Source organism: Barbus barbus (genome assembly GCF_936440315.1).
Source record: "Barbus barbus genome assembly, chromosome: 21".
Taxonomy (NCBI): Eukaryota; Metazoa; Chordata; class Actinopteri; order Cypriniformes; family Cyprinidae; genus Barbus; species Barbus barbus.
The window spans coordinates 5,827,989-5,854,057 of record NC_136749.1 but is presented as its reverse complement, the minus strand read 5'-3'; the positions used below and the strand labels follow the sequence as shown (position 1 = coordinate 5,854,057).

The window sequence follows — 26,069 nt, the reverse complement described above, 5'->3', positions numbered from 1 at the left end:
CTTGTGGGGACATTTTTTGGTCCCCATGAGGAAACAAGCTTATAAATCATACAGCATAAAGTTTTTTTGAAAATCTAAAAATGCAGCATGTTTCCTGTGAGGGCTAAGTTTAGGTGTTGGGTTGGTGTAGGGCAATAGCACATACAGATTGTACAGTATAAAAACCATTACGCCTATGGGATGTCCCCATAAAACATGGAAACCCAACGTGTGTGTGTGTGTGTGTGTGTGTGTGTGTGTGTGTGTGTGTGTGTGTGTGTGTGTGTGTGTGTGTGTGTGTGTGTGTGTGTGTGCGTGCGCGTGCGTGTGTGTGAGAGTGAGTGAGTGAATACGACCCCTGGAACAATGTCATATGGGCAAATGAATCAGAAGTGAAACTTTTTGGTAGACTTTGCTAGATTCGGGCCTGCACAGTTAGGTCATGCAGCAAGAAAATGATCCGATACATACAAATAAGTCTGCCACAGAATAGCTAAAAACACGAAAACGGACATTTTTAAATTACATGATCAAAGTCCAAAATGAAATGCTGTGGCAGGGCCAAAAATGGGCAAATACGTTTCCACAGCACTGTACACTATTACACGTTTTTTCTTCTGATTGCTTTTGACTTTTTCAACTGTCAACATTTTATCCATGAATGATATCAACAAAAATGTACTCTTTCTGTTAACCTTTTCTTAATTTGTTTACAGCAAAACCACAGGAAGTGGAAGTGGTGTTGGAACATGATTCTGAGTCCGATTCCCAGCAAGCACTGTCGCAGGAGGCCAAAGAGACTCAGTCAGGGCTGGATCTGGAGGAGGTGGTGCAGGAGTCTTCAGAAGACTGGCAGTGCCCCATCCCCACAGTCTTCCCATAGACACCTGACAGCAGCACACATTCAGCTCAATTTGACTTCCGTAACATTTGCTTCATTTTATATTCGCAATGCCAATTACTATCTTTTTATTATTGCCAGCAAGTGTGACTTACATTGCACAAATCACACATTTATTTATGTGAATGTACATGATTTTGTATACTTTGTTGCATTAGAAAACCAGTCAAGACAGAACTTACTTTTGTGTTTGAAAGTTCATTTTTTTCATTACTTTTTTTTTTTATTTGGAGCCATGTTTGTCACTACTAATGTAGAGATTGTAAGTGTGTATTGGAATGGATATTCTGTAGATTTCAGTTGTATCCTTACCTGTGGTAAACGCAAAACAGCTATTTAGCACAGACTGTCAAAAGACTGCATACATGTAATATACTGGAGCTGTAGAACTGTTTATTTGATTTAATCCTTGATATATCACATACATCAGTTTTATAGGAATAATCCGATTTTGGCAAATGTTTTTGTAATATGCAAAAATATTTAAGAATAAATGTAGGGGGTTTTTTTTCAACGTTTATCCTTTCTCACTTTCATTCACTTATTTTTCTGCAGCTTTATTCTAGGCTTTTTATATGTTTATATGAATATATAGGTTTTACAACAAAAAAATTGAACGTAAAATTCATTTATACTGAAACCCAGCATCCTCATTTAAGAAGTCTACATGCCACGAGTGGATTCTTACATGCATTTGATTTTGTAACATTTGCTAAACTGATTCTAAATAAGCTCAAATGCTAAATAGGCATAAAAAGAACCACAAAAAAAGTTTCACTCTTTTAATTGTCGCTATTAATTAGGTGCAACATACACAAAAGACATCAAATATTCTTTAGTTTAAATAAGAACCCTTTTCCAAGTCTCAAAGGGCACAGAATCAGTCATATTGAAATTAAGTGCAGTAATCTATGGTTACCAAATTCATTAGAAATCTCTGGAACCAAGCACACGTTTAAAAAAAAAAAAACAGTTTGTGGTTGGAAGTAAAATATGCATTGTGGATGTCAGAACATAAGTTATGCATTTTGGCACTCAGACCACCTCCTTGCAAACCCCATCACACTGTACAGAGAAGACTGTTCATCAACATGCAAAAGGTGTAAAAAACACAAACAATATGCTACGAGGGGTACTGGTTACACGTAAAGGTGAGTATTGACACTACAGAGACAAGACAAAACCATTTCAAAGATTATACACAACTATGTCAATACAAGTTTGACAAGACTCAACAGGAATCATTCAGAAGACACAGGTTGTGTTGTAACATATCAATGCAAAAGCTTTTTCAAGTCAATGTTACTGTATTAGAAAACAAAATTTCATTTTTTGCATTCGTTTCCCCTTTATTTTTCAATGGGAAAAGGTAATGAGGTTTCAACGCTTGGTAGATGAAGCAGACTGGCTTCCTCCCTGAAAAAGAGACGATAAACACAAACTTAAATTGACTGATGATGTTACATGTTCATTAATGATGAAAAAAAATAAAAAATCTTGTTACCATTTTGAAGAGCCGGGTTAAGGTGTCTCCACGTCCCTTTTGGCCTTTGGTGGAGCTCTGTGATTTCTGATCTCTCTGTTAATAAACCAGATAGTGTTATTGTGGATACTGAGGTTTTTCATATCTCCATGTTGGAGATCTGTCATTTTTCATTATTAACAAAGTAACAAAGCCACTGATTATTAATAAAATACTCAAATATATAGCCTATGGGACTGGGGTAGATGAAATTTGCTGTTTCTATGATAACTGAGTAAAATAAAAATGTGAATTCAAATCTATATAGATCACCTAAAGCATAAACTGACTTCTCAAACTCAGAAGGTTGAGACTTACCCTAGATTTGGGGGTAGAGGGAGAACCCTAATTGGGAGGGAAAAGAAAATGCAATGAAAATCATCCATAAAAGAATATTCATTCTATCTTTCAATGGTGTGGTTTGAGAGAAAGAGTGATACGAACAATGGTTCTGAAAAAGTGCACGACAGCATTCTCATCTGGACGGCGACGAGGAGATGCGCTCGATCTTTGAGGTGATGCAGACAAACCACCACGAAAAGACCCCTGTGTTGAGAGAGGACATTTTTGATCATCACAACAGTATCTTCAGACTAAAATGTTTGGTCCAAACTTTCAAAGGCAGTAGGAAAGTGGGAACAATGAATAGGGAAAATACTTCCAAAGCTGATGAAAAAGTGTGTTTAAAGTATTATGAATAGGCCCTACTGTACATTTTTTGACACCTACTGTTCTTTTTCCACTTCTGTAGTAGGGAAGATTGCATATTCGAATTTTGTCTCCTACACTGAAAAAAAATATTTTTTATTTTATATAAATTTTTTATTTAATTTTTTTTTTTTTTTTTTTTTTTAAGGTAAGCGGTTGTAATCAGTTTATTTTAGCTACATTTAAATAAACAAATTTAGTTGACTAACTTTCAATATATATATATATTTTTTTTTTATTATTATTATTTATTTAAATGTAGCTAAAATAACTTGTTTGCAACCACTTACCTTAAAAAAAAAATGTATCATTTTTTTCAGTGTAGTGTCAGTGACACTGAACTTTTAAATTTGTCATTAAGCAGCTGTTACCCTCCACTTATATGCCATGCTAAAATTAATACATAATGAATGTAACAATATGTTTAAAATAAAACGGTAGGTTTTTTATGGTTCCCAGAACAATCTTAAAAGGAAAATTCTCCCATTCTCTATTGATTTGCCACATTTGATCCTGAAGGAAGTTGGACAAGAAGTGGCACTATATATACAGATACAGATCCTTACACAGATTCTTCATTTATGATGGCAAGGGGTGTCCCCCCTACTTGATTTATTGGTATTTAAAGGTTATTTCATCAAATGTTTGCATATTTGTATTCTGTGGAATGAAAACTATTTGTGCATTATTAATAGTGACAATGTTGTTTTAAAATACATATTTGAGTTTAAGAGGTTTAATGTGTAACAAAATCTGCATGTTCCTACCACAGACCAAAAATGTCAAAAAGGATGTAATTGCAGCAACATTTTAAAATAAAAATTTAATTTTATAAAAAAATTAACATCTGAATTTGTGCTAATTTGCCTGTGCTTTTACTGTCTCCACTGGGGGAAATAGTGGTAAGTAACATAAGTAACTGTGCGTAAGCATAAGCACAGGTATTGGAATTCAAATCAAAATGTCCTAAACCTTTACTGAATATAGAAAAGTATACTAAATGTAAATAGGTACATAGCAACAATTTTATCTAAAAAAAGAATGAGCATTTTTACAAACCCTGCCTCTCGTTTACCAAAAATGACCCACATACCTTATCCGGAAAAGCACGGGGAATGTGTGTGAAGAATTCTTAACAATATAAAAACAGTTTAGATGATTCGGTGAGAAAGCGGTTTGAATGAGTGTGAACTGATTCAGATGGCTTTGTAACTGTTCAGCCAATTCACTGATAAGAAAGCACTGACTCATGAATGATTGGCATTTGCTGGTCAGGAATGCAGGACACACATATTAACTGCTGAACTGTTTGCATGGAAAACGTTTCTCAGGTCAGTCTTAGGTCACCTGCAGGCACTGCCGTCCTTTTAAATGTAGAAAGTTGTGAAGAAACTGAAGTAGTGACAGATCTTTTCTTCCACGTTGTGACATACATCAGAGTTATTATTGGAAAAAAAAAAAGTGTGGTGGGAACTTGGTCCAATCCATGTTTTTTTTTTAATTTTGAGATGTGAGTGTTGCTCTCTGTTTATAGCCAGTGATTTGTTAAGCCACAGTCCATACAGACAAATACTGCACTAAAGAACTTTTTTTGTTTATTTTAAAACTTGATATTATTGTAATTATTAAAATAAACTTACAGAGATTTTGAACCAAACAAGTATAAAATGTTATGAATTATGTAAGGAATATTTGCTAAATGTAAGCTGGGAAATACCCTGGTTACTCTGGGACAAAAATTGCTACATAACTTTTTTATTTTTGACACCTGCTTGTCACAAAGAAAGTCAGAGATTTATGTATTCACTGTTGTGTATTCACAAACGACACCAAACACCAACCCCGCATAGTAAAACAGTAGGTGAAAAGTACCCAGATTACTTCTAAAGTGTGCAACCGATGGGCATTTTACTATCCCATGAGGCCACGGGAGAGGATTTGTGAATGGCAGTGAAGCAAGTGATGTTGTAGATCACATGAAAAGGACAGCAAGGCAGATGGAGTACATCTAAATTTCATTCAGACTGCACATATTCATACAATACTGATTACTGACTTTTAACAGTTGCAAGTTTCAAACCAAATGTAGAACCTACTATACAGTAACCTATGTTGGACACAGAAACAGGGACAAGATAAGCGGTCCCAGATTTATCTCTTAGCACAATCTGTTCATGACTCATGGTTTTATGTACTGTATGTTTTTAACAGCAGCGGCTCTGGGCATATGACCAAACACATGAAACCCACTGGTTGGCCAGTTTTCTTCACAATGTAATGGAAAAGAGATTTAAAAACAAGAACTGTCACAGTGACCGATGCTCATGTTGGTCTGAACAGATGCATTAATAGACATTGGTGTGAACCGGCCTTTGTATCCATCCCATGCCCCAAACTGCTTATCCTCTGTAGGGCCACGTGAATGCTGAAGCCTATCCCAGCGACTCGGGCCACATGTGTGGGACACCCTCCCAGTCCATCACAGAGCTCACATCTACAGACAATTTGGATTGTGCACCTGAAAGAAACCTTTGCCAACATGGAGAGAATAAGGTCTACTGGCTCAGCTGGGACTCAAACCAGGGACCTTCTTGCTTTGAGGCAATAGTGCAACCCACGTTATAAACATTTTTAATGTAGTTCTAAAAAAAATAAAAAATAAATGGTGTATGGCATTTACATTCATATTGGTCTCTGTCTGATTTGATCACTCATCCTCAGACCTATCCCAAGGTTACCATAGTCAGCTTGATCCAGATTGTATCCTGTGGCCTGTAGCACAAAGCCGGTTTCGGGTTTTACCCAGGTAAGTTCGCGTTTAGTTTGAGCAAGCTCTGAGTTTTCGGGTTCAAGAAGATGGGTTGGGTTTCGTCACCTTGTTCATCTCACTTCATGCTACAGGCCACAGGCCAGATGGTTTACTCGCATACGGGTCATTCTTCAATTGCAGTGGCAAGTGGTGTCCCTCTACTTTAAATACCAATAAATTATCAAATGTTTGCATGTTTGTATTCTGTAGGGTAAACACAATTTGTGCACTATTAATAGTTACATTTTTGTTTTAAAATACATATTTAGTTGAGTTTGAGAGATTGCATTTGTAACAAAATATGCATGTTCCCACCATACCTTAGAGAGGTATCATGGAATGCAATTGCAACAATATAACATTTTTAACACAAATAAAGTGGTTATAATGTGAATATAGATTTTATTTAACGTTCAATTTTATTAAAAAATACATATTTGGTTATATTTAAGAAAAAAGTTGTGTCCCCCAAATTCATGTCTGTGGTGTTACCGCAATGAATTTTGCCCTGGGAATTATATTTGGACTACTTCCTGTGTGTAAAGGTCACTGCAGGTGCTGGTTGATCTGAGGGGTGCATGGGGAGTACATTCTTTCTTATCAATTTTCTTAAATTTAGCTAAATTTCTGACAATTTCATGTGCTGCACTTTATTAGTGTCTGTGGTGTTATGTTGATAACTTGCAGATTTTAATCAACATTTTGATAAATACATACTTATTAATATTTCCAAAATGTCCTCTGATCTTGAAATCATCATGATGGCAGCCTCCATTTTAGAAAAGTCTGGATTTAGGCCGATTTGTCTGGTGTTACTGTCTTTTCTGGTAACACCACAGAGCCTATAGTAACTTGCAATATAAATTCTGTTATAATTAGGTCTGTGGTGTTACTTCAAAATGACAGACATAAGTGGCTGTCACCAGTGTTTGATTGAAATTATTTAAAAATCTAAATGTTCTTAAGCTTTCATTTTAATGGATATAGCATATTAAACTGATTTTAAATGCATAGCAATATATTTTATTAGAAAAAAAACAAAATTTTTACAAATTCTGCCTCTCATTTGAAGTGAAGTGACATTCAGCCAAGTATGGTGACCCATACTCGGAATTCGTGCTCTGCATTTAACCCATCCAACGTGCACACACACAGCAGTGAACACCCGCACACCGTGAACACACACCCGGAGCAGTGGGCAGCCATTTATGCTGTGGCGCCCGGGGAGCAGTTAGGGGTTCGGTGCCTTGCTCAAGGGCACCTCAGTCGTGGTATTGAGGGTGGAGAGAGCGCTGGACATTCACTCCCCCCATCTATAATCCCTGCCGGCCGGAGACTCGAACCCGCAACCTTTGTATTACGAGTCCAACTCTCTAACCATTAGGCCACGACTTCCACCCCATTTGCCACCCCAATTGAAGAATGACCCATACAGCAAAGACCATAACACAGCCCAGCAATCTCTATGACCAGACAATCAATCGTTGCAGGTGGTCAGCAAAGGCCACAAACACATCATGCCAGGATGAGCTAAAACTACAACAGAGACCTAAACAACTAGCAAGATTGTTATGCAAAAACACCAATAAGCCAGACCTCTATTGCTGGCTTTTACTAAAGTCTCTACCTCCATGATCTTAGCCTGCCAGTCAGACTAAAACTCCTGACTCAATCAATGATAAGGGGAAAAAAAGTGTCCTATATTATAAAATATGAGTACTGTATCAGCAAATTAAAAATAATGCATAGGCTCGCAGTCTTCAGAATTTTGAAAAATTAAAAAAAAAAAAAATGCCTCATTTTTTATGGTGCTGTTCTTGTACATATGTGCTAAGCAAAAAAATTTATAAAAATAAAAACAAAATCTACCTTGACAGCTTCCTAGCTTGCAGATCTGACTTTAGGTTTAGCCTTAGGGTTGAGAGAAGGAAGATGGCCAAGGAGCGATGGGAGGAACACCATGGAAACCCTCTAAAGGGCTGGACTCATCACCATCTGTTACTCAGTGGGAGATGGGGCCTGGGCTTTCACATTTTATGAATACTAGCATTAGTTTAGCAACAGAAGGTGGCCCCTGTGAACAAATGTTCTGTTTTGTTTTATGAAGCCTTGTACCTCAATGGCATCATGCCCAGTTTCCTCTCCCAGATTCAACACATTTTCCCCTTGCATTCAGATTATTCCCCCTTGCATTCTGTTGATGAAATGATGAAACGGTTGCCTCGCTGAGGCATTGGGTCAATCCATAAACAGAAATCCCCTTCCTTCGCTGTATTGCTGAGAAGTTACCACATATTGCTCCTGGGGGACTGCAGAAAGTATACTGTTAGTTGTTTTGCTTGTTAGTAAGGTTAAGCATTGCAGAACTTTTTTTCCACTGTATTTCACTTCTTGCATTAACAATTTTGAATCTAACTGGCTACACTGGCCTCCGGTTTCAAAGACAAGGTTTAAGGCTAGTCCCAGACTGAAATGCATGTTTGAGCTGTCTCAACTGAAAATATCTTGCGGAGACATATCTTAAAATATGTCAGTGCCATTGTTGTGTCTCAAGATGCACACATGTAACGTTTTATTCCAAGGCATTTTTATAGAAGCTGCTTAAAAACCTTAAATTGAACTAAGGCCTAGTCCTGGCTTAAGCTAAACCGGACATAGAAGTTTCAAAATTAAAGGATTTTGTGAAGAAACCACCTTTTAAACAATGTCAGAGCAAATTCATAATCTAAACATTTATAGAATTATAAAATCTTCATCTAATAGTAATAATTAATCATTAAAAAAAAAAAAAATAAATAAAAAAATAAAAAAATTATATATATACATATTGCCCAACACTTGCAGCAAGGAAAGGCTGCCTGAGAATAATAAACTGAACCTATAGTGTTGTTTTCATATGCGTAGTGGTTTATTAACTAATGTTAAAATTTATGTTCTGTATTCAAATATTAACAGATTCCTGTCAGTACAAAATAATCATAGGATCTTTTAATATTACAATGTTGTTGTTTTTTTAATTGAAATCACAAACATTTTGACAAATGGATATATTTAAAACCAACTGTATTTTCATTAATAATTTTCAAAAACTGCTTAATCTTGCTTATGCATATGAATTTGATCTGACTCGTCAACCCTTGGTAATTTCAAATTCACATTGTGACCATACCGGTTATAAAAATTAAAATAAAACACACATAGCAACAAAATCTAGAGCAAAATTACCTCACTATTTCAAAACAAATAAATAAAAAAGCCAATGTTCAAGTTACATACATTTTAATCAAGCAAACGTCAAAAAGCTCAGGACAGGATCAGGCTAAGGAACATCTTCAGGGTTGTTCCAGAATATGTAGGTTACACAAGCTGTTATTGTTACAAAGTGTTACAAATGGGACACAATCCATAGGGTTTACTAGTGAGGCATTAAAGGGATAGTTCACCCAAAAATGAAAATTGTGTCATCATTTACTCACCCTCAAGTAGTTCTAAACCTGTATGAATTTCTGTATGAACCAGTAGGAAGATATCTTGAAGAAAGTTTGGGGGAAAGAAATACTATGGAAGTCAATGGTGCTCCAGAACTGCGGTTTCCCACATTCTTCAGAATATCTTCCTTTGTGTTCAACAGAACAAAGACATGCATACAGGTTTGGAACTACTTGAGGGTGAGTAAATGAGGACACAATTTTCATTTTTGGGTGAACTATCCCTTTATCACTATCACATGGTTACATAAGAGAGATGAGTTAACCTGAGGAATGTTGGAAAAATCTGGTTAAAGCAGCAACATGTAGGTCTGAGACAAAACTATTATACAGCTGGAACTATGACATCTCAATCTCTTTGTCACATTATTTTCCCCACAAAAAATTTAACTATATTAAAACTAGTTCATCAAAATGTTACACACTGCACAGTAATTCCGAAACGTTACATTTTAACCATATGGCACTTTAAAAATAAGGTCACAAATATAAACGCACATAATCGAGATCTCATTTCACATTTTCCCACAAAGCAAAAATGTTTCCCAACTTTGGTGTTTGTCAACTAAAAGCTTAAATATCTTTAGGTTAGAAGAAAAATATTTACTCCCTCTTTTAAGGCTCTGGAAATTGCATAATTTCACAAGCATAACAAATGTTAAATATCATTTCCAAAACTATGCAAATTCATTTTAGAAACCAAACTGATCAGTAATGGCCTCCGTCGGTACCATGAAAAACCCTGAGGTGCTCCCATAACACCATGTTATAAGATAAATGGATTCGAAAATGGCTATACAATATTCATCGGTCACATACTGTATAAGAAAACGTCATAGATATGTGAAAATTCTCTTGGCCAACATAAACATCCTGGTGGAGACATATTGTACAATATGCTATAGGTACCATCTTTTCTGATTACTACCAAACTTTTCAACGTTGCAGTTGCTGTCAGTGAAAAGTCACGAAAACACTTAACTTTGTTACACAGGCATTTCGAATACATTTGAACCGTTTATAAAAGCTAAAATTCATGTTGTTTATAAACATCACACTGTATGCTGAATCCCTGAATCACAGTAAAATCCTAGAACAAATCGCAGCTTTATTCAATACTGGATACTATATGACAGCAACGTGTAATAAACTTAGAGATAAAAGTCAATAAAAAAAAGAAAATCACACGGTGGTGGTGAACTCGGAAATCAAACAATAATTGCAGGTCAAGAAAAATTCATGCAAACAGAACAGTAGTAAAGGCTCATGTGGAGAACTCTGAATGCCTGCTCAGTCCTCACCTTTCCCTTCTTCTTTTTATCCCCTCCAAAGAACTTTCCGATCTGATCCATAACAGTAGGGTTCTTCTTACTGCGACCCAGCCTGAATGTTGACTGCGAAGAGCTTGCAGATGCCATGGCTAAGTGTTAGCTTTAATCTCTGCAGCGGTGTTTTGTTTTTGTTTTGTTTCCAAAATAGGAGTGAGGAAAGAGACGGCAAAGAGGAAATCTACTTTAGGTCCTACTCTGCACACTCGGAATCGCACTCTGAGCCAGCTCCGCTGTGCTCCTGGATGGTCTGCAGCTCATCAGACTCCGAGGGGCGGTCATTGAAGGTGTTGTCCCGGCGACCTGGGGCATCTCGAGAAAAGAGGCGGACCAAGTGGGGGCGGGGCCCCGAGGCATCAGGGTCATCTGTGGTCGGATGGTTCCAGCTGCTGTGATCTACTGCAGCGTTCATGGAGTCAGTCACCACTGGACTCTTGCTGGAGCACCCATTGTTCTGGTTGAGGTCCGCCTCCCCCAGTCCTGCACAGAAACATCGGGAGTTATCTGACATTTCACAGTAAGATCATTGTCATCACCTACCCCAACATCCCCCACCCCCACCCCCAGCCGCGAAGGCAACAAGTGCTACAGATTCTCTCACAAAGTCCACATAAGAAAAAAAAAAACCTGTTCACTGCATTACCAATCACTTTTCTTTGACAAAAGATCCAGAAGCTCTGTAATAAACATGAGAAATGGAAACTTTGCCATTTGTAATAAGTTCATAGATAGTAGTTTTATGATTCTTCCTAAAAACGTACATGTTAACAGATCTAGAGATTCATAGATTTCAGAGCGGTGCTTCCTCAGGAGGTCGTCAGGTTTGAACCCAGTGCAGCGAGACAAAGCCACTACTGTACCACACAACACAAGAGAATCTGAATTCTAGTGTTTCTTACAGAGCTTCTTTGTGCCACCACAACGTTATTGTAGAAGGACAAAGGAAACAGTGTGACTGTAATAACTTCCCCAGGCTGGATTTTGCGAATTCTCTGCAAAGTGAAACTCATCTCATTTCTGAAGTGCATTTTGTGAGGTGTGGATCAAATGAATCATTAAGGATGGTCCAAGAAGAGACAAAAGGTTGAGGCAACTACTGAAAATGCTTCTATTTTCTACACATATTATATCATTAGCCTAAATTTAGGAATTTCAGAGACATCTTAAGTGCTTTAGTGGAAGCAAACAAACCACACCTTCTATACAAATGGGTTACCAATGTAACAAATGTGTTTACATTTGATTAGTGGCCTGAAGAGTCTGCTTAAGGTTTAGTTTTTGGACTGTTTAAGTAATTGTCAAGTCAAGTCAATGCATTTGCATTGCACTTTTCAGAATACAGTTTCAAAGCAGCTTTACAAAGTTGTATGATGTTATAATGCCTAATTGTTCACATTTAGCCGTTTAGAGCTGGGTGACAGTACAGTTTACATTTGTTGATAATATAAAATAAATTCAAGCAGATGGGATTTGCTTTATAGCATGTATAATATGTGAGTGTTATGTGGTGATACAGAGTATTATCAATCTGTAAGGTTTGGTACAATTCAGAACAATTTGGTGTAGTGGCAAGCCTAATTCATATTTGGTGATGCGCATCACTACCACAATTAAATGACACAGGTAAACCAAGTTGTTTAAGAACTTCATAATACCCATAATAACAGTCATGTTATGTGAAAGAAACAGTGATCCTACAACTTTGAAAATGCGTATGAAATGTTAGTGGATTTATACCTAATAGATAGTACATAATACAAAATATCAGACAAAGGCAACTATGGTAAAGAACAAAAAACTCCAGTAGATTATTCTGGGATATGGAGAAAAAAGTAAATGCATGCAGTAAAAATTGCTAGAAAGTAAATAGATAATTAAAGCATTTAAACAGTCATATTAGCAAGCTGATCAACTAAAAACAAATACATACTGAGCTGGGCCCAGGAACTTCATGTAATCCCATACAAGATTATAGCACCTCCACAGAATGTGGTATAGAATGGTATTACGAATGATCTTCCATGTAATTCTCAAGTACAACCAGATTTCTAGCTAGAACACGAATACATTTCTTTGGTGCCCCTCGACACTGCACCCTTGTCACTTCCTTCAGCTATTTAAATGGCATTCAAAAATCCCTTACAAATGCAGGCTACAATCTGCAGAGGAAATGATAGCCTTTCAAAAGTATACTCCATTTGATAGTGTGTGCAAACACAGGCAAGCTAAGAATTGATCCTTTTCCAGTGACTGTGCTATTTTCACCATTTTGATTATTGGCATTGATCATTTAGTGCCAACCAAAACAATATGCATCTACCTCAACTAGACACCATGAATTAATGGCCAGTTTTCGCATGTTTTGGGCATGTGGGGTAGCAATACAGGTATTGCTCTCTATCTCCGAAGCTCAATCATTTCTATGCTTGTTTCGAGGAAAATAACACCATCTTTGCGGAAAGGGCTCCTGTGGCAGATGCTGCAGATCTTAGTATATTCCATTTCTCTGTAGCGAACATAACCTAATTCTTCCAACAGTTGTTGAATATGCACAAAGCCATGAGTCCAGACGATATTCCAGGCCATGTCCACAAAGCATGCACTAAAACCAGCCTGTTTTCTCTTTGCATCTTCAACATCTCTCTTTCACTGTCTGTGGTCACTACAGGTTGTAAAATGGAGGTGGTCAGACCAAAATGTGTACACTGCTTTAACCCCTGCATGTGTGGCCACACATGGCTCGAAGTTTGACAACAAATTTGCTCATGATATGATGGTAGCAGCTCTTATCACAGTGACAAGACATCTGTGCAAAATCTCAAAATAATTTGAATATCACACACTAGGGTGGGTTTAAATTAAGCATGATTTGCTATACCGTGATAATCATATCGTGTTGTGATATACAGTCCTGCCTGAAGTATGCACACAAGGGTTGGACAAAATCATGTGAACACCTGAGAAATATGCAGTATTTCTTAATTAAGGTATTTTACCACAATTTGCCTTTAATGCAGAATTCCAACCTTTTTGAATAGATTCATAAAACTGTCTCCAGTTGAATGTTTTATCTCAAAACACCAGAGATGTTGGAGGAGTGAATCATCTTCTACTCTTATCTCCAAACCACTTCCCAACAGTGGTTTGATGATATTCAAGCCAGATGATTGAGCTGGCCAGGGCAAGTCAGTGATGTTGGATTCTGTGAAAACAGGGTCAATATGAAGTTTGCTGCAGTAATTCTGTGTTGTTTGGAAACACGTCTTATTAGCGTGCAAAGGTCTGACGAAGTCTTGCCTTGCAGCATGTATGCGGTCATAATCAAAAAGGCTGTTATTCTTAAAACACCAAACATTTGGGCTGTTAAGGTGTTAAGGGGAAGTGCTTAGGGAAGCGTGTGTCTAAATGGAGCGCACCCAGAAAAATTCCAGGCAAGCGTGTTGGGGCAGGTTGGAGCTAAACTCTGCAGGACACTGGTCCTACAGGAGCAGGATTGGACACCCCTGGTTTAGGGCCTTTATTAAGAGTGTAACCATTTGCTGTAGCATGAGTTAATATCACTTGATATTTTTGCTCTACTTTGAGGAATATTATAATACATACATATCAATCTAAGTATTAGGTTTTGTTGTATGGACTTTGTATGTGAAAAGTTGAATGTCTGGACTGAAGCAACTTAGTTTTTATTTGTTTGTACACAGTTTTCCTTCTTTTTTTATTCATCTGCTGTGCTGAGTTTCTGGGTCGGGGAACCACTCCTGTTTCACACTGAAGGCTCTTTGGATTGGTTACACTAGTGATGTTTCGTTTACGCTTGCTTTGGGCTTTGAACTGTATTCTTACTGCAAACAACAACATACTTCCGCCTCATTGGTGAATTCTCTGTGCCTTCCATCTCCACAAAGAGATCATTGAATTTAATGTTGGTTCATGCCTTGGTGAAATGTTAATGTTCAGTAATGTTATGACAGAGGAAAAGGGTCAATATATATAATGCTGTTTATGTTTTTTGAATACTTGGTTTAGACAATGAAGCAAATGCAAACTTGAACAAAGTTGCATGCTGGTTAGAATGAATGGCATTGTCTGGGCATCGGGAGCTCTAGGACCTACCCGGTGGCAGGTCAAGTAGTGGGTCAATCAACAAAACCAGCCGCTCTATTCGGTGATGAACACAGCGAGTGATCGCTTGACCCATCTGAATTCAACACGGAATTCTCTGTTGCACAATAGCATGATACAAGAAGCTAACGGCTCCTTGCTGAAGCTAGTTGAACCAGATTAAATGGCCTTAATTGTTTAAACAAAGACAACAGTTTAAACGAGCTGACAATGAACAGAGGAAACTGAAGGCTATGGGTTCAAATTCTGCTAAATTCAAAGGCGGCATCCTGGTAAGGCTGCAAATGCTGCCAAACCATCAAGCTCCATCGAAGGCTTGAAAGGCAGCCTTCACTTTGAATCTTTCATTCAGCGTATTTTGAAAGACGCAGCAAGCTTATCCTTCGATAACCCACAATCCTTTGCACACATTCAAAGAATTCAAATTCAAATAAATAAATGAGATCATCCAATTTCATAATGAGATGCAATACAAAAAAAATTATTTAGGAGATGAAGCCATTATTATTATTTTTTTTTTTTTTATTAATTTATTTGTAAATTAATCACATAATGCTAAACTGTGTGTAATGTAAACTGCTGGAAGACCACAGACAGTTGTCATTAACTGAATTTCATTAATAGAAAGCCAGTAAACATTTTTTCAGATTTAATGTTAATAGTATTTTCATGCTGTGACTGTGGGGGCAGAAACATTTATGACACAGCCAAGCCATGAAGCTATTTGGTTACAAAAAGCTGCCTCCGCTCTTATATTAAAAAAATAAGGTGCATAAGAAGGACATAACCTTCTTAACATAACCATAGGATGCAGACTTATAATTGAGAAGTACCCAGCATATATGTACCCAGGTATACAGGTTTTTTTTTAATAATTGTGTATTTTGGATTTATTGTTATTCTGCTAGTGTGTATATTCTCCTTCTATGTGTATATGGTTGCAGTGTCTGGATCATGCACCAAAACACTACACTATAAAAGATGTAAAAGATACTTCCAAGACTGATCAGATTTCAGAGAAAAGTTAACCCAACTCAGCTAAAGCCCTGCTGCAACAAACAGACCCACACAGTATGAAGCAGTGGGACTGAGGCACGGGAAGCATGTCTGTGAGAGGGGCTATAGGCATGCGGTCTGTGTCCAGGCCTCCCACCCCTGCATGAAATCCTCTCTGTAGCAGCATTCACGAGAACCCGAGGGCGCCCACAGGCCCCAAAGACAGTCCCTCATCTGTTTGACTGTCATTGAGCATTCACCAGCTATTCCTCATCTCATTCTCTACACGCTAACCGCAGCGGAATACTCACTTAGTGCTATAAAGAACTGTAACAACTACAAAGATGTATATTTAGAAAACTTCGACTGCCAAAATATTTTGGCTGGAGAAAAAAGTATAGGGACCAGTTCTCACTGTTAATTATAGTTAGTGGAGTGTGAAGAACCATTAAATAGTCTAAAGAACCGTTCTGTGCTACAAACAACCTTTTGTGCAATGGAAATATTAAAGGTTCTTCATGGAACCATACAACCCTGCCTTCTTTTTTTTTTTTTTTAAAGAGTGTTGCTTATTAGCATGCCTTTTTTTTAACATATTGGCTGTTTATTAGTACTTATAAAGCACATTCTGCCTGACCATATTCTACATCCCCAATACCTAAACTTACTAACTATTAATAAGCAGCAAATCCAGAGTTTGAGGCAAAAGTTGTAGTTAATGGTTTGTTAATAGCTAGAATTGAACCTTAAAATAAGGGGAGCATACACACACACACACACACACACACACACACACACACAGCATATATAAAATAACAGAAGTGTATTACATCCAGACTTCAAAACAATTTTTAAATTTTTTGAGAGTTTCTGTTTCAGTGGTTCTTAATCCTGTTTAACATTCTTTAACACCTGCCTATAAGCATATTTTTTTCATTCCATGATTATGATAGATGATGCATGGCTACAGAAATAATAAAAACACTTTCTTTTTCTAAAAACACTGCATTTTAAACTAAGCTGTGTGGTGCTTTCATTTATCACGGCAGCACAGCGTTTGGATAGAAATAAACTGGAGGGCGTTTTCTTAAATGAGATATGTTCAGAATATAATGATGTATTATGCGGTGGTTACACTAGACTAGACTCTTTGACATTGTTTCAATATTTTCATTTGGATCCTGGTTTTTAAAACGTAAGAATAAAAAGCATCAATGAAAGCTCACTGCAGAGGCCTGATAACTATGAAAGTAGTTCTAAAGCTATAGAACTCTTTACTCTCTCCATTAAGTCCTATTCAAAGTATTCCATTTTTTCACTGAATTTATGAGAATGTTCACAAATAATTCAGCACTGCCAAACGTAAATCAGTGAAGCAATGTTAACAAATACATGTTGTGTTACAAACACAGCATATTCACACTTTCTGCACTGATACTGTGCTGGATTCAAATATGGTAAAACATGAGCGGAGAGAATTACTATCCTCTTATTTAAAACTCTGTTCTAATGAAGACAATTTCCAAGCAAATAATGTAAACTCATTAAAAGTGAATGAATAAATAAATAAACTTCATGTTTAATGATCAAAGACGAAAAATGCTGTTTAAAATAATTTGTAGTTAGAAGAACCACTGGACTAGTAGTAGATAACATCATTTCCACACAGAGAAAGAGAACAATGACGTTTGGGCAGTGAACAGCGAGGCAGTGACAGACTAGCTTTCTGAACAATATGAGCTTTTGAATATGGACGCAGAAGCCTGTAGTCTCTCTGGAGCCTGTGCCAGCTGGTGTTAGCTCCAACAACCTTAAACATGCACTAGAAACACCACTGTGTCATCTGCTTACTCGCTCAAAAACACACATGCAGAGAAAAACATAGCTATTATTGTTATTGTATGCATGGTTATTACCACAAAAACCTTTTCAATAATTGAAATTTTTTAAGCAGCCTAATTTTGAGTGAAGATAAACAGACGATTAACTAATTGTTAAGTAATATGTCATCGTGGTTATGGATTTTGAATTAGTTAGTTAGTCATGTGCTTCAACAAGTAAAGTCGTAACATAATGATACCTTTGCAAATCATTAGCTAATGATTAATTAAAGCAGACAACTGGAAGCTGAAATGCATGCTTCAACCCAATGTGGTAGTTAACATATGAATTCACACTATTAGTTAATATAATATGTTATTAGGGAATTAATACTCCATGACATTTAACTAATAATTTATTGATTACTGAATCTATGAATCATATAAAATGTTTATTAGTTGCTGATGCAGTAATTATTAATAAACAGTTTAGTTCGTCATGCGTTATACATTAACTCATGATTATCTGTGCATTAGTTAAGCATGAATTAAAGCATATTAGTGCCACCGTATTGTAAAGTGTTACAGTCACTGCTGATTATATCATGATGTGGAACAACTTCTCAGTACCTACTGCTGTTCACTTCCCACATTTCACACCATTTGTACACTAACTCAAATAATGGCTATGAATGATAGCAGGGAAATAATAGACTTCTGCATGTGTGTTTCTGCATGCAAATTTCAGTTTGCCCCAAAAGTAATAAATACATCTATATCTAGTTTCCTACTACTTCCTGTCTTAAACAAAACTAGTTTACAAGACAGAACTAGAGTATATCTTTGATTTGACATCATCAAATCCAGTGACTAGTACCTTTTATATCAATTCAGCACATTGTGAACACAATTTGGTTTCCAAATGGATTCATAACTTGTGTGTCCTTTACTCTGGAAAGTTGCGTAAAGCCATGCAGTCAGATCAGAGATTGTGCTTTGCGTGCAATATGCAGGCATCTGCCATAAGATCTCAAGAAGCTGGATAACGATGGGTAAACCAGTAATCCCTGATTAGTAGAAATACAGCCAAAAAATGCAAATAAGTAAATAACACAAAAAATGTTCTTACCAAATACCTCATCTTGTGACTCCGGTGAGTCTGTTGGGATGTGTTCAGATACTGTTGATGATCCCTTCAAAAATACAAATACAAAGTCTTACATTTTCAACCAAACAATGCTTAAATAAAACACAAATTGTAAATTGCATTGCATGAAATAATCAATGCTTCATTTTTTAAATAATGTTGCATTAACAAAACCTAAATATTCAGGCACTGTACATGTGTTTCCTTTTCCTTCTGTAGCTTTCTGAAGTGAAATGAGACCAGATATTTAACCACAAAAATGACTAAAACCTAAAAGGTGGCATTTTCCAGTGGTATAATCCAATAAACAGACTAAAGGCAATTTACACTTCTGTGTCAGACCTACGCTGTAGCCTTGGTGTAGATCACAACAGATATTGCACCAACATAACAATAATAATAAAAGATATCTCCAGTAACTTTGCATTTATGAATGTTATAACGCTTGATTGCTTGAAGCATCTAATGAAAGACGATTACATACATGACATAAAAGGTCATAACCCATAAAGGTTATGATATTTTACTGATCTAAAAATTTACAAAATAAATTTGTTAAACCAGTGTAACTCTGTCTGCATAGGAGACTCAAAATGTGTTTAACTAGTATATAAATGTGCAAAAAATAAGATATCTGTTAACATATCTGGGAAATTTTAGTAATCCTGGGTCTTTTGCCTGGGTTGTCCTTTCTCTTCCTATTTTTATAACCACACTTCACTACACACTTCCAAATGTTAAGCTGCATGTGAACACACAACACACTCTAAAATGTACAGTAAAGGCATTCAAAACACACTGTAAACCCACTTCACTTCTCCTTTCTGATCACATTACTGTAACAACATCTCCACCTTTTCTTTATGTAATGTAAAACTAGGGAAAAAACACTGAACCTTTTGAAATTGTGTTATGATTAGATTAACAACTGCATGGAACATGAATGAAAGGTAACCGGTGACAATTAAACCAAAATAAATTCAGCTGTGCAGACCATTTGAAAAATAGCTGGCCTCCAATATGACTACTTATGTGTGCTATCTAGCAATGACTGGTGCCCCCTAGGGTAGTGGGAGTGTACTCCGCATATAGGGAGTGGTGCTACTGCTAATATATATTATACAAATGCTTTAAGAATTGAGTAGGGCTATAGAAGTGGTAGTTCTTGTAATTTGCCTACTTGTTGAAAATTAATTTAGTCCTAGTGCCTTTGTGTTCAAGAGAACTAAAGCATCCCCTCTGGAAAAACTGACATGAAACAAAATGGAAGAAGCAGAAAATGGGGAAACCACAGTTCTTGAACTTTCCAGATCTATTCGCATCTTGTAGTTTCAATGTAAAAATCTGCATAAAAATGTGTGTGAACCAATATGTAAACCTGGCTAGAGAAATCATAAAAATGTGGCAGAGCAAATGTATTATTCGTGGATTTTTATTAATAGTGTGAAATATTACTTAAATTGGTGCTATTGTTATGCATTTTAAACTTATAAAATAAATAAACTAATATTTTGGGCACCCCCATAAAACATTCAATTTGAGCACTGGATACCTCACTACCTTTGTAGGTCGTTTGAATGAACAGATCACAAAAGTTTCATTTTCATTCTCCATCCTGGCTTATCAGTTGATATACAGGGAGTGATTATCTCATTGTAACAGGACATTTACTACCAAGTTGTTGGTAATTTCAAGTAATTTCTGTAATCCATGATTATCAACAAGAGGGCAGCATGGAGCTTCTGTTGAACTGGGATCTGACGAAACGCTCACTGTGGGAGTAGCCCACACATATTAGCACCTTAGACACTATGTAATGATATGGCTTGGCTTGATTTTAGGGTTTGCAGCTACTAATCTCTTCATATCTGAAGATGCTTATCTCTTGCCTTAATGGATATATTCCCAAACAGTATTAATGATGTAAATGGTTGTCCTCTGATTATCTGCTTCATGCCTTTTTGAAACACTGCTTTGCTTGTTAGACTTTATAGGACATTCATCAGCATGGATATCTGAAACTGCATTTAAGATTTCTCACCGAGACACGTGTGAGACCAGTCTTTGCATCCAGGATGGTGAATGCCTTGATTTTGTCAACCTGTCTGCAATTACTGAATCTAACGTGAAGAAGTGACAATCACAAATGGTGTACTTACTTTTTCCTCAGGATGAAGGTTAAACTACTGCAACATAATGCAAGGCACCTGATTATTATTTTTTTTCCTCATCGCTGTTGTTGTAATGTATTGGGAAGCCAGAATGCGTATCCATTCGCTGAACCCTGCCTGTCCTGTACGTGTTGCTATTTTTTACAAACCATATTACAGGTGCCTTGTCAGATTTAAGTTGAACGGCAGTGTAAGTGCATGCCGAACCGTGGGTGGAGAACGGTATGACTCTTTTTACACCCCTAGTATATATGCATGAATTTATTTATTTATCAGCTAACATTTAAAAATAAGCCAAATTAGTGATCTATTTACAGCTATAACTTTTAGTAGTAATAGTTTTTTTTATTAAAATCTTTTGAGAGTCATGGGGTTGCTCAGATTAAAATGGGGACAAACTAGTCACTTTCTTCAATGCGAGTGCTTTATGCTCGAATATGACCAATATGCCATCATCACCCCGGTGTTGAGAACTGAAAAGCACTGTTTATTTTATTTCTATCTTTGCTATATTGTATTTATTTGTGCTGTTGCTTGTAGTTATATTATTTGTTCTTATTTTCTTTTTTGACAGTATATTTTCCCTAAAAATAGCACATCCTGAACCGCACTGATGATACAAACCGAACCCTGAGTAATTCTAACCGTTACACCCCTAAAATATACATATAGACAGACAGACAGACAGATATACATACCTTGGGAACAGTAAGTGGCTCACGTTTTCCAAGATGCTGCCCCATGCTCCTGAGGCAAAATGGAAAAAGCAATGTTTATTAATAAGTAGAAAGGCAAACAATGACTTTATATATAATCAAACTGATATTTGGTATTTGAGAAGAGTTTGTGCTACAAAAAAAACAAACACTCAAAAATGTTGCATATTAATTCAGATTGGCCCAGTTTCACAGACAGGGTTTAGACTAAACCAGGATTAGGCCATAGTTCAATTAATTTTTATAAGCATGCCTTAGAAAAAACATTACTGGTGTGCATCTTGAGACAAAACAAAGGCACTGATATATTTTAAGATCAATCAGTGCAAGTTTCTTTCAGTTAACACAGCTCAGACTTACACTTTAGTCAAGGCTTAAGCCTTTTCTGTGAAAACCGGGGGATTAACTACTTGATTAATCACACTTTGTGAAACAATTTTAATAGCTTGCAATGAGGTTCAGGTCTAGCGAGTAGGGGTGGCTCGATACCACTTTTTTAGAACCGATACCGAACCCATACCAAAAATTCTGAGTATCTGCCGATACCAATATCGATCCGATACCTGGGCAGTTTTTTATAAATTAGTGTTGAATTTTTATACCTCAACGTGTGTTGACCTGATCATGACTTTTTTTGTGTTATACACAATCTACTAAATATAGACAACTTTATTGTAAAGAAAAACAACAAATTAATGCATATATAATTATAATCTATGACAAAAAAACTATTATAAACTAGATTAGTGAATAATTCAGTATAGCAAAAGTTACTCTAGAAAAATAAAAAAAGTGCACAATTTTATAAAATCTAAAATTAGTGGGGAAAAAATAATTTACAAATAAAAAAAATGAGGTAGGTGTAGTGTAGGACTAAATCTAAAATGATAATGTAAAATGACATTCATTGCTCATTGTATTGTTTTAAAATACATTCATAAAAAACAAGTAATATTTATATGTAAATATATATACTGTAAAAGCACAGTAATGAAGCAGAAACATATGATAGATAAGACGAACAAGAAAGGCTATAAATAATCTTACATTGTGCAAAAGTATTATGATACGAAAGGCTCCAAATACAGAGCGGCACAAAGCGTTTATGCACATCCCGTGAATTTAATATTCATCTGTACTTCACATTAAACTATGTAACGGCTTCAGAGCACTTTAAATATATTGCACGAAAACTTTATGGTGTTTTATAATGTGTTTGTGGGGCTTAACAATAACACAATAGTATACGCACAATATCAGATTTAGATCGGTCTGTCTGACCGATATCCCGATCCGGCAGAAAATGCCAGTGTCGAAGCGATACCGATACTGAATATCGGTTCGGTGCACCCCTAGGCGAGTTGAGATAAACTAAATATTTGTTCTTGGAATAATGTACTATGGTGTAGTCTTTAATGCCACCCTCCTATACAGGCATCCAGTTCACTTTTCTCTATTCTTAGATACTCAAGACAGCAGCTCTTTCAAAGTTAACCTGGGTATCTCTGTATTTTGTCACATTCTTGTTTGGCGAAAAACGTTGATCCCTCAAAGCTCTCTATACACAGCATCTGTGCACTCAGATATAGCTTCCACTTCATAGTTAAAACAACAGTGCTCTTGGAAATCCAAACTCTTGTATTCTTTTGCTGTATTTCTTTCATATCTTCGGAGAGCTCCTTAGCTTGAGAAATTCGACAAAAATAATAATCCAAGAACTATGACATTAGATGAATCAAGGATCAAGAGCTCCTAGACAATTTTGTAAGAAAGAAAATCATAATGTTTTGGAATGACATAAGGGTGAGTAAATGATGACAGAATTTTCATTTTTGGCCCCTCACTGCCCGGCACCAAGCATGGATATTCACTGCAAATGTTTGGCAAAAATAATATTCTGAATGTACGTAATGGACCCCAAAATGTTTTCCTCATTCAGTGATCAAACAAAATGCAATAAGAAAAAAAAAAATTTAATAATAGATAAAATAAAAAATATAATAATACTAAAAGTTAAGATTAAAAAATCTAACTGGCTAAAAGGCCTTACAGGAGTGCTGATATATCACCAGTATCAGTGGAACTGTTGACCATTTGTAATGCGTCACTCCGCATGTCTCTGCGTGTTCTAGACAGAAAGCATTTCTCCCAGCGAGTGGGAATGGCGGAGGAAAAAAACGACTATAATGTTCAAAATACTACTGTTGTAATGGCACAGAATGAAGTTTTTAAGATCATAATGCATCTATAACCTTAAAACTTTTGAGATTTTAAAATTATTCTCATCTTTAGGACAGGCTGTTTCAACATCCAAGTTTGTCATGACAAACTTTACTCATATTATTGTTATTAAATATTAGTATTAAAAATAAAATATTATTTTTTACAAATAATTTGGCTGCCATCTATCTGCCCATGAGAAAGTCTCACCCACTAGAATGACTATAGCATAAAACGAGGAGCAAAAACCGTGTGTTTGTCACTGAATCTATCCACCTTTTTCTTGTCATTTGTAAATTCTATGGGGTCTAGCTTCCGGTCTCATCTGAGTCCAGCTATTTTTAGGTGTACAAAACAGCTCGTTTTGCTGCTTGATATTGAAAATTTGTGTCTTACGATATTACTTTAATGTATTATCTTAATTATGAACACACTGGTTTGTAGTGCAAACAGTTTTACTGCACGTTGTTATTCTTCTCGTGATTTATCTATAACGGCTAATGAGCCAGAAGTCTCACCCATAGGCTTACTTCCACGTTGAAGAAAAAGGTGGCTACTCCAGAGGAAGTCGTTTGGTCATCCCTCTGCCATTTTTAAAAGGTGTGTGTGAAACTGACCATCCACAGAAAGCAAGAATTCATCAAAAACAGTTGGCAGGTGAGAAAGGTGAGACACTCCATTGTTTCAAATGAGCCAGTGGTTACATATCATGGCACAGGATGCAAATGTATACACCATTTTTTCCCCTTAATTATTCTCAGACTCATCACAGTTGTTGCGGCCTGTAAAGATTATACATAAAATTTTAACTGGTTGAATGAAAAGAAACAATTTAAACAATTCAGGCGAGTTATGTAATTACTCACTTTATGCCACTGATGTTCATTACAAAAGGCATAGGCTAATCAGCAAATTTGAAATTAAGCATAATTTTTAAACAGAGCTAAACTTTTCAATTTAACAGAGATATGATATTTCATTTGTTATTTTATTTAGAGAGTGAGTAACTACCGGCGCCTGCAACACTTCTGTAGAGTGATTTTATCCTGTTGAATACTGAGGATTGTGTAATTATGGGTGTAATATTTCGGAGACCTTTCACGTGATGGGGATTTTCTGCAAAACCTCCGTCAAAAGAGGGCGAGATTTCACTAAAACAGTCGTCAGGTGAGACACCCATCGATCACAATCAGCCGCCTCAGTTTCCCAACACATCTATTCCTCTCGACGAAAATACACTGTATGTCGCCTCAGTTTCCCAACACATCTATTCCTCTCGACGAAAATACACTGTATGTCGCCCACAATACTTTCTGTCTGAACAAGAGAAGCAAAAGCGGAAATTGATAGCTCACGGTCGTGTTTTCATCTGAAAGACTGAAAATGTTCAGCATTAATATTAATAGCTAATTTGACTACAGTTAACACTTCGGACTCTCGATTAAACAGTGTGTCTTCCTGTTAGTAATCTGTGATGTGTTCTACCGTTAACACGAAATAAAGATTATTTCAAAGATGAATTCAAACGTAAAGCACAATAGTATTGCAACCGCTAGTGGATCTCGTCACGTAAGTTATATGTAAATAAACATATTTGTGCTATCGGGGCCTCTGACGAACTTACACGGAAAAACAAATACTCCTGTTAACATGAACGTCTTGCTGAACTGTACTGAAAACCTTGCAATCTGTTTTAATGAGTGACAGAAAGAGCAGCGGCTAACACAGAAGTTGAAAAGGTGGCCGCAATAAGCAACCGAACCGCGACAGGTTACATAAATAATAACATTAACCCAGTCGTGACAGAAACAGCCACTGACTACAGCATCTGCTCAGATAGAAAACAAACTGAGCTGAAATACAGCATATTTTACGCAAAGGCGACGGCACTGTACAAGATGTCGTGATTTGACGAACACACACACATAGACGTACTTGTTTGCCCAAACGCGTCCTCTCGATGTGTAGATTACAAGTTTCGGCTGCTCGCCTCAGCAGTACATAAAAAATTCCACATCTGCCCAAAATATAATTGTGTAGGCTTTGTTTTTCTGTTTCAGCTGCATGTGGTTTGGATGGATGATCCACTACGTAGCTACTTCCTGGTTTTAGGTGGTGCTGTGTTATTAAGTGGGGTGGGGC

At 36.5% G+C, this 26,069-nt stretch overlaps 3 protein-coding genes across 3 annotated transcripts in view; 1 reads left to right on the top strand and 2 right to left on the bottom strand.

The window, feature by feature from the left end:
* The window catches only part of znf236 (zinc finger protein 236), a 68,935-nt gene extending 67,535 nt beyond the window's left edge, over positions 1–1,400 (top strand). Inside the window, exon 31 of the mRNA XM_079445912.1 lies at positions 696–1,400. Coding sequence (XP_079302038.1) covers positions 696–862 — 167 coding nt within the window. The 3' untranslated portion in view covers positions 863–1,400. The remainder of the gene's footprint in view (positions 1–695) is intronic.
* Positions 1,255–11,138, bottom strand: mbpb (myelin basic protein b). The gene is made up of 5 exons (XM_079445914.1): positions 10,709–11,138; positions 2,847–2,948; positions 2,721–2,747; positions 2,385–2,459; positions 1,255–2,296 (listed from the first exon to the last, which is right to left on the bottom strand). Exons 1-5 carry the CDS (start codon positions 10,823–10,825, stop codon positions 2,261–2,263), a joined length of 357 nt encoding a protein of 118 aa, XP_079302040.1. The 5' UTR covers positions 10,826–11,138; the 3' UTR covers positions 1,255–2,260.
* Positions 9,184–26,049, bottom strand: LOC306887893 (myelin basic protein-like). Its single transcript, XM_079445913.1, has 4 exons — positions 25,863–26,049; positions 21,690–21,738; positions 18,803–18,866; positions 9,184–11,215 (listed from the first exon to the last, which is right to left on the bottom strand). Exons 2-4 carry the CDS (start codon positions 21,732–21,734, stop codon positions 10,929–10,931), a joined length of 396 nt encoding a protein of 131 aa, XP_079302039.1. The 5' UTR covers positions 21,735–21,738; positions 25,863–26,049; the 3' UTR covers positions 9,184–10,928.
* Between the last annotated feature and the right edge of the window lie 20 nt (positions 26,050–26,069).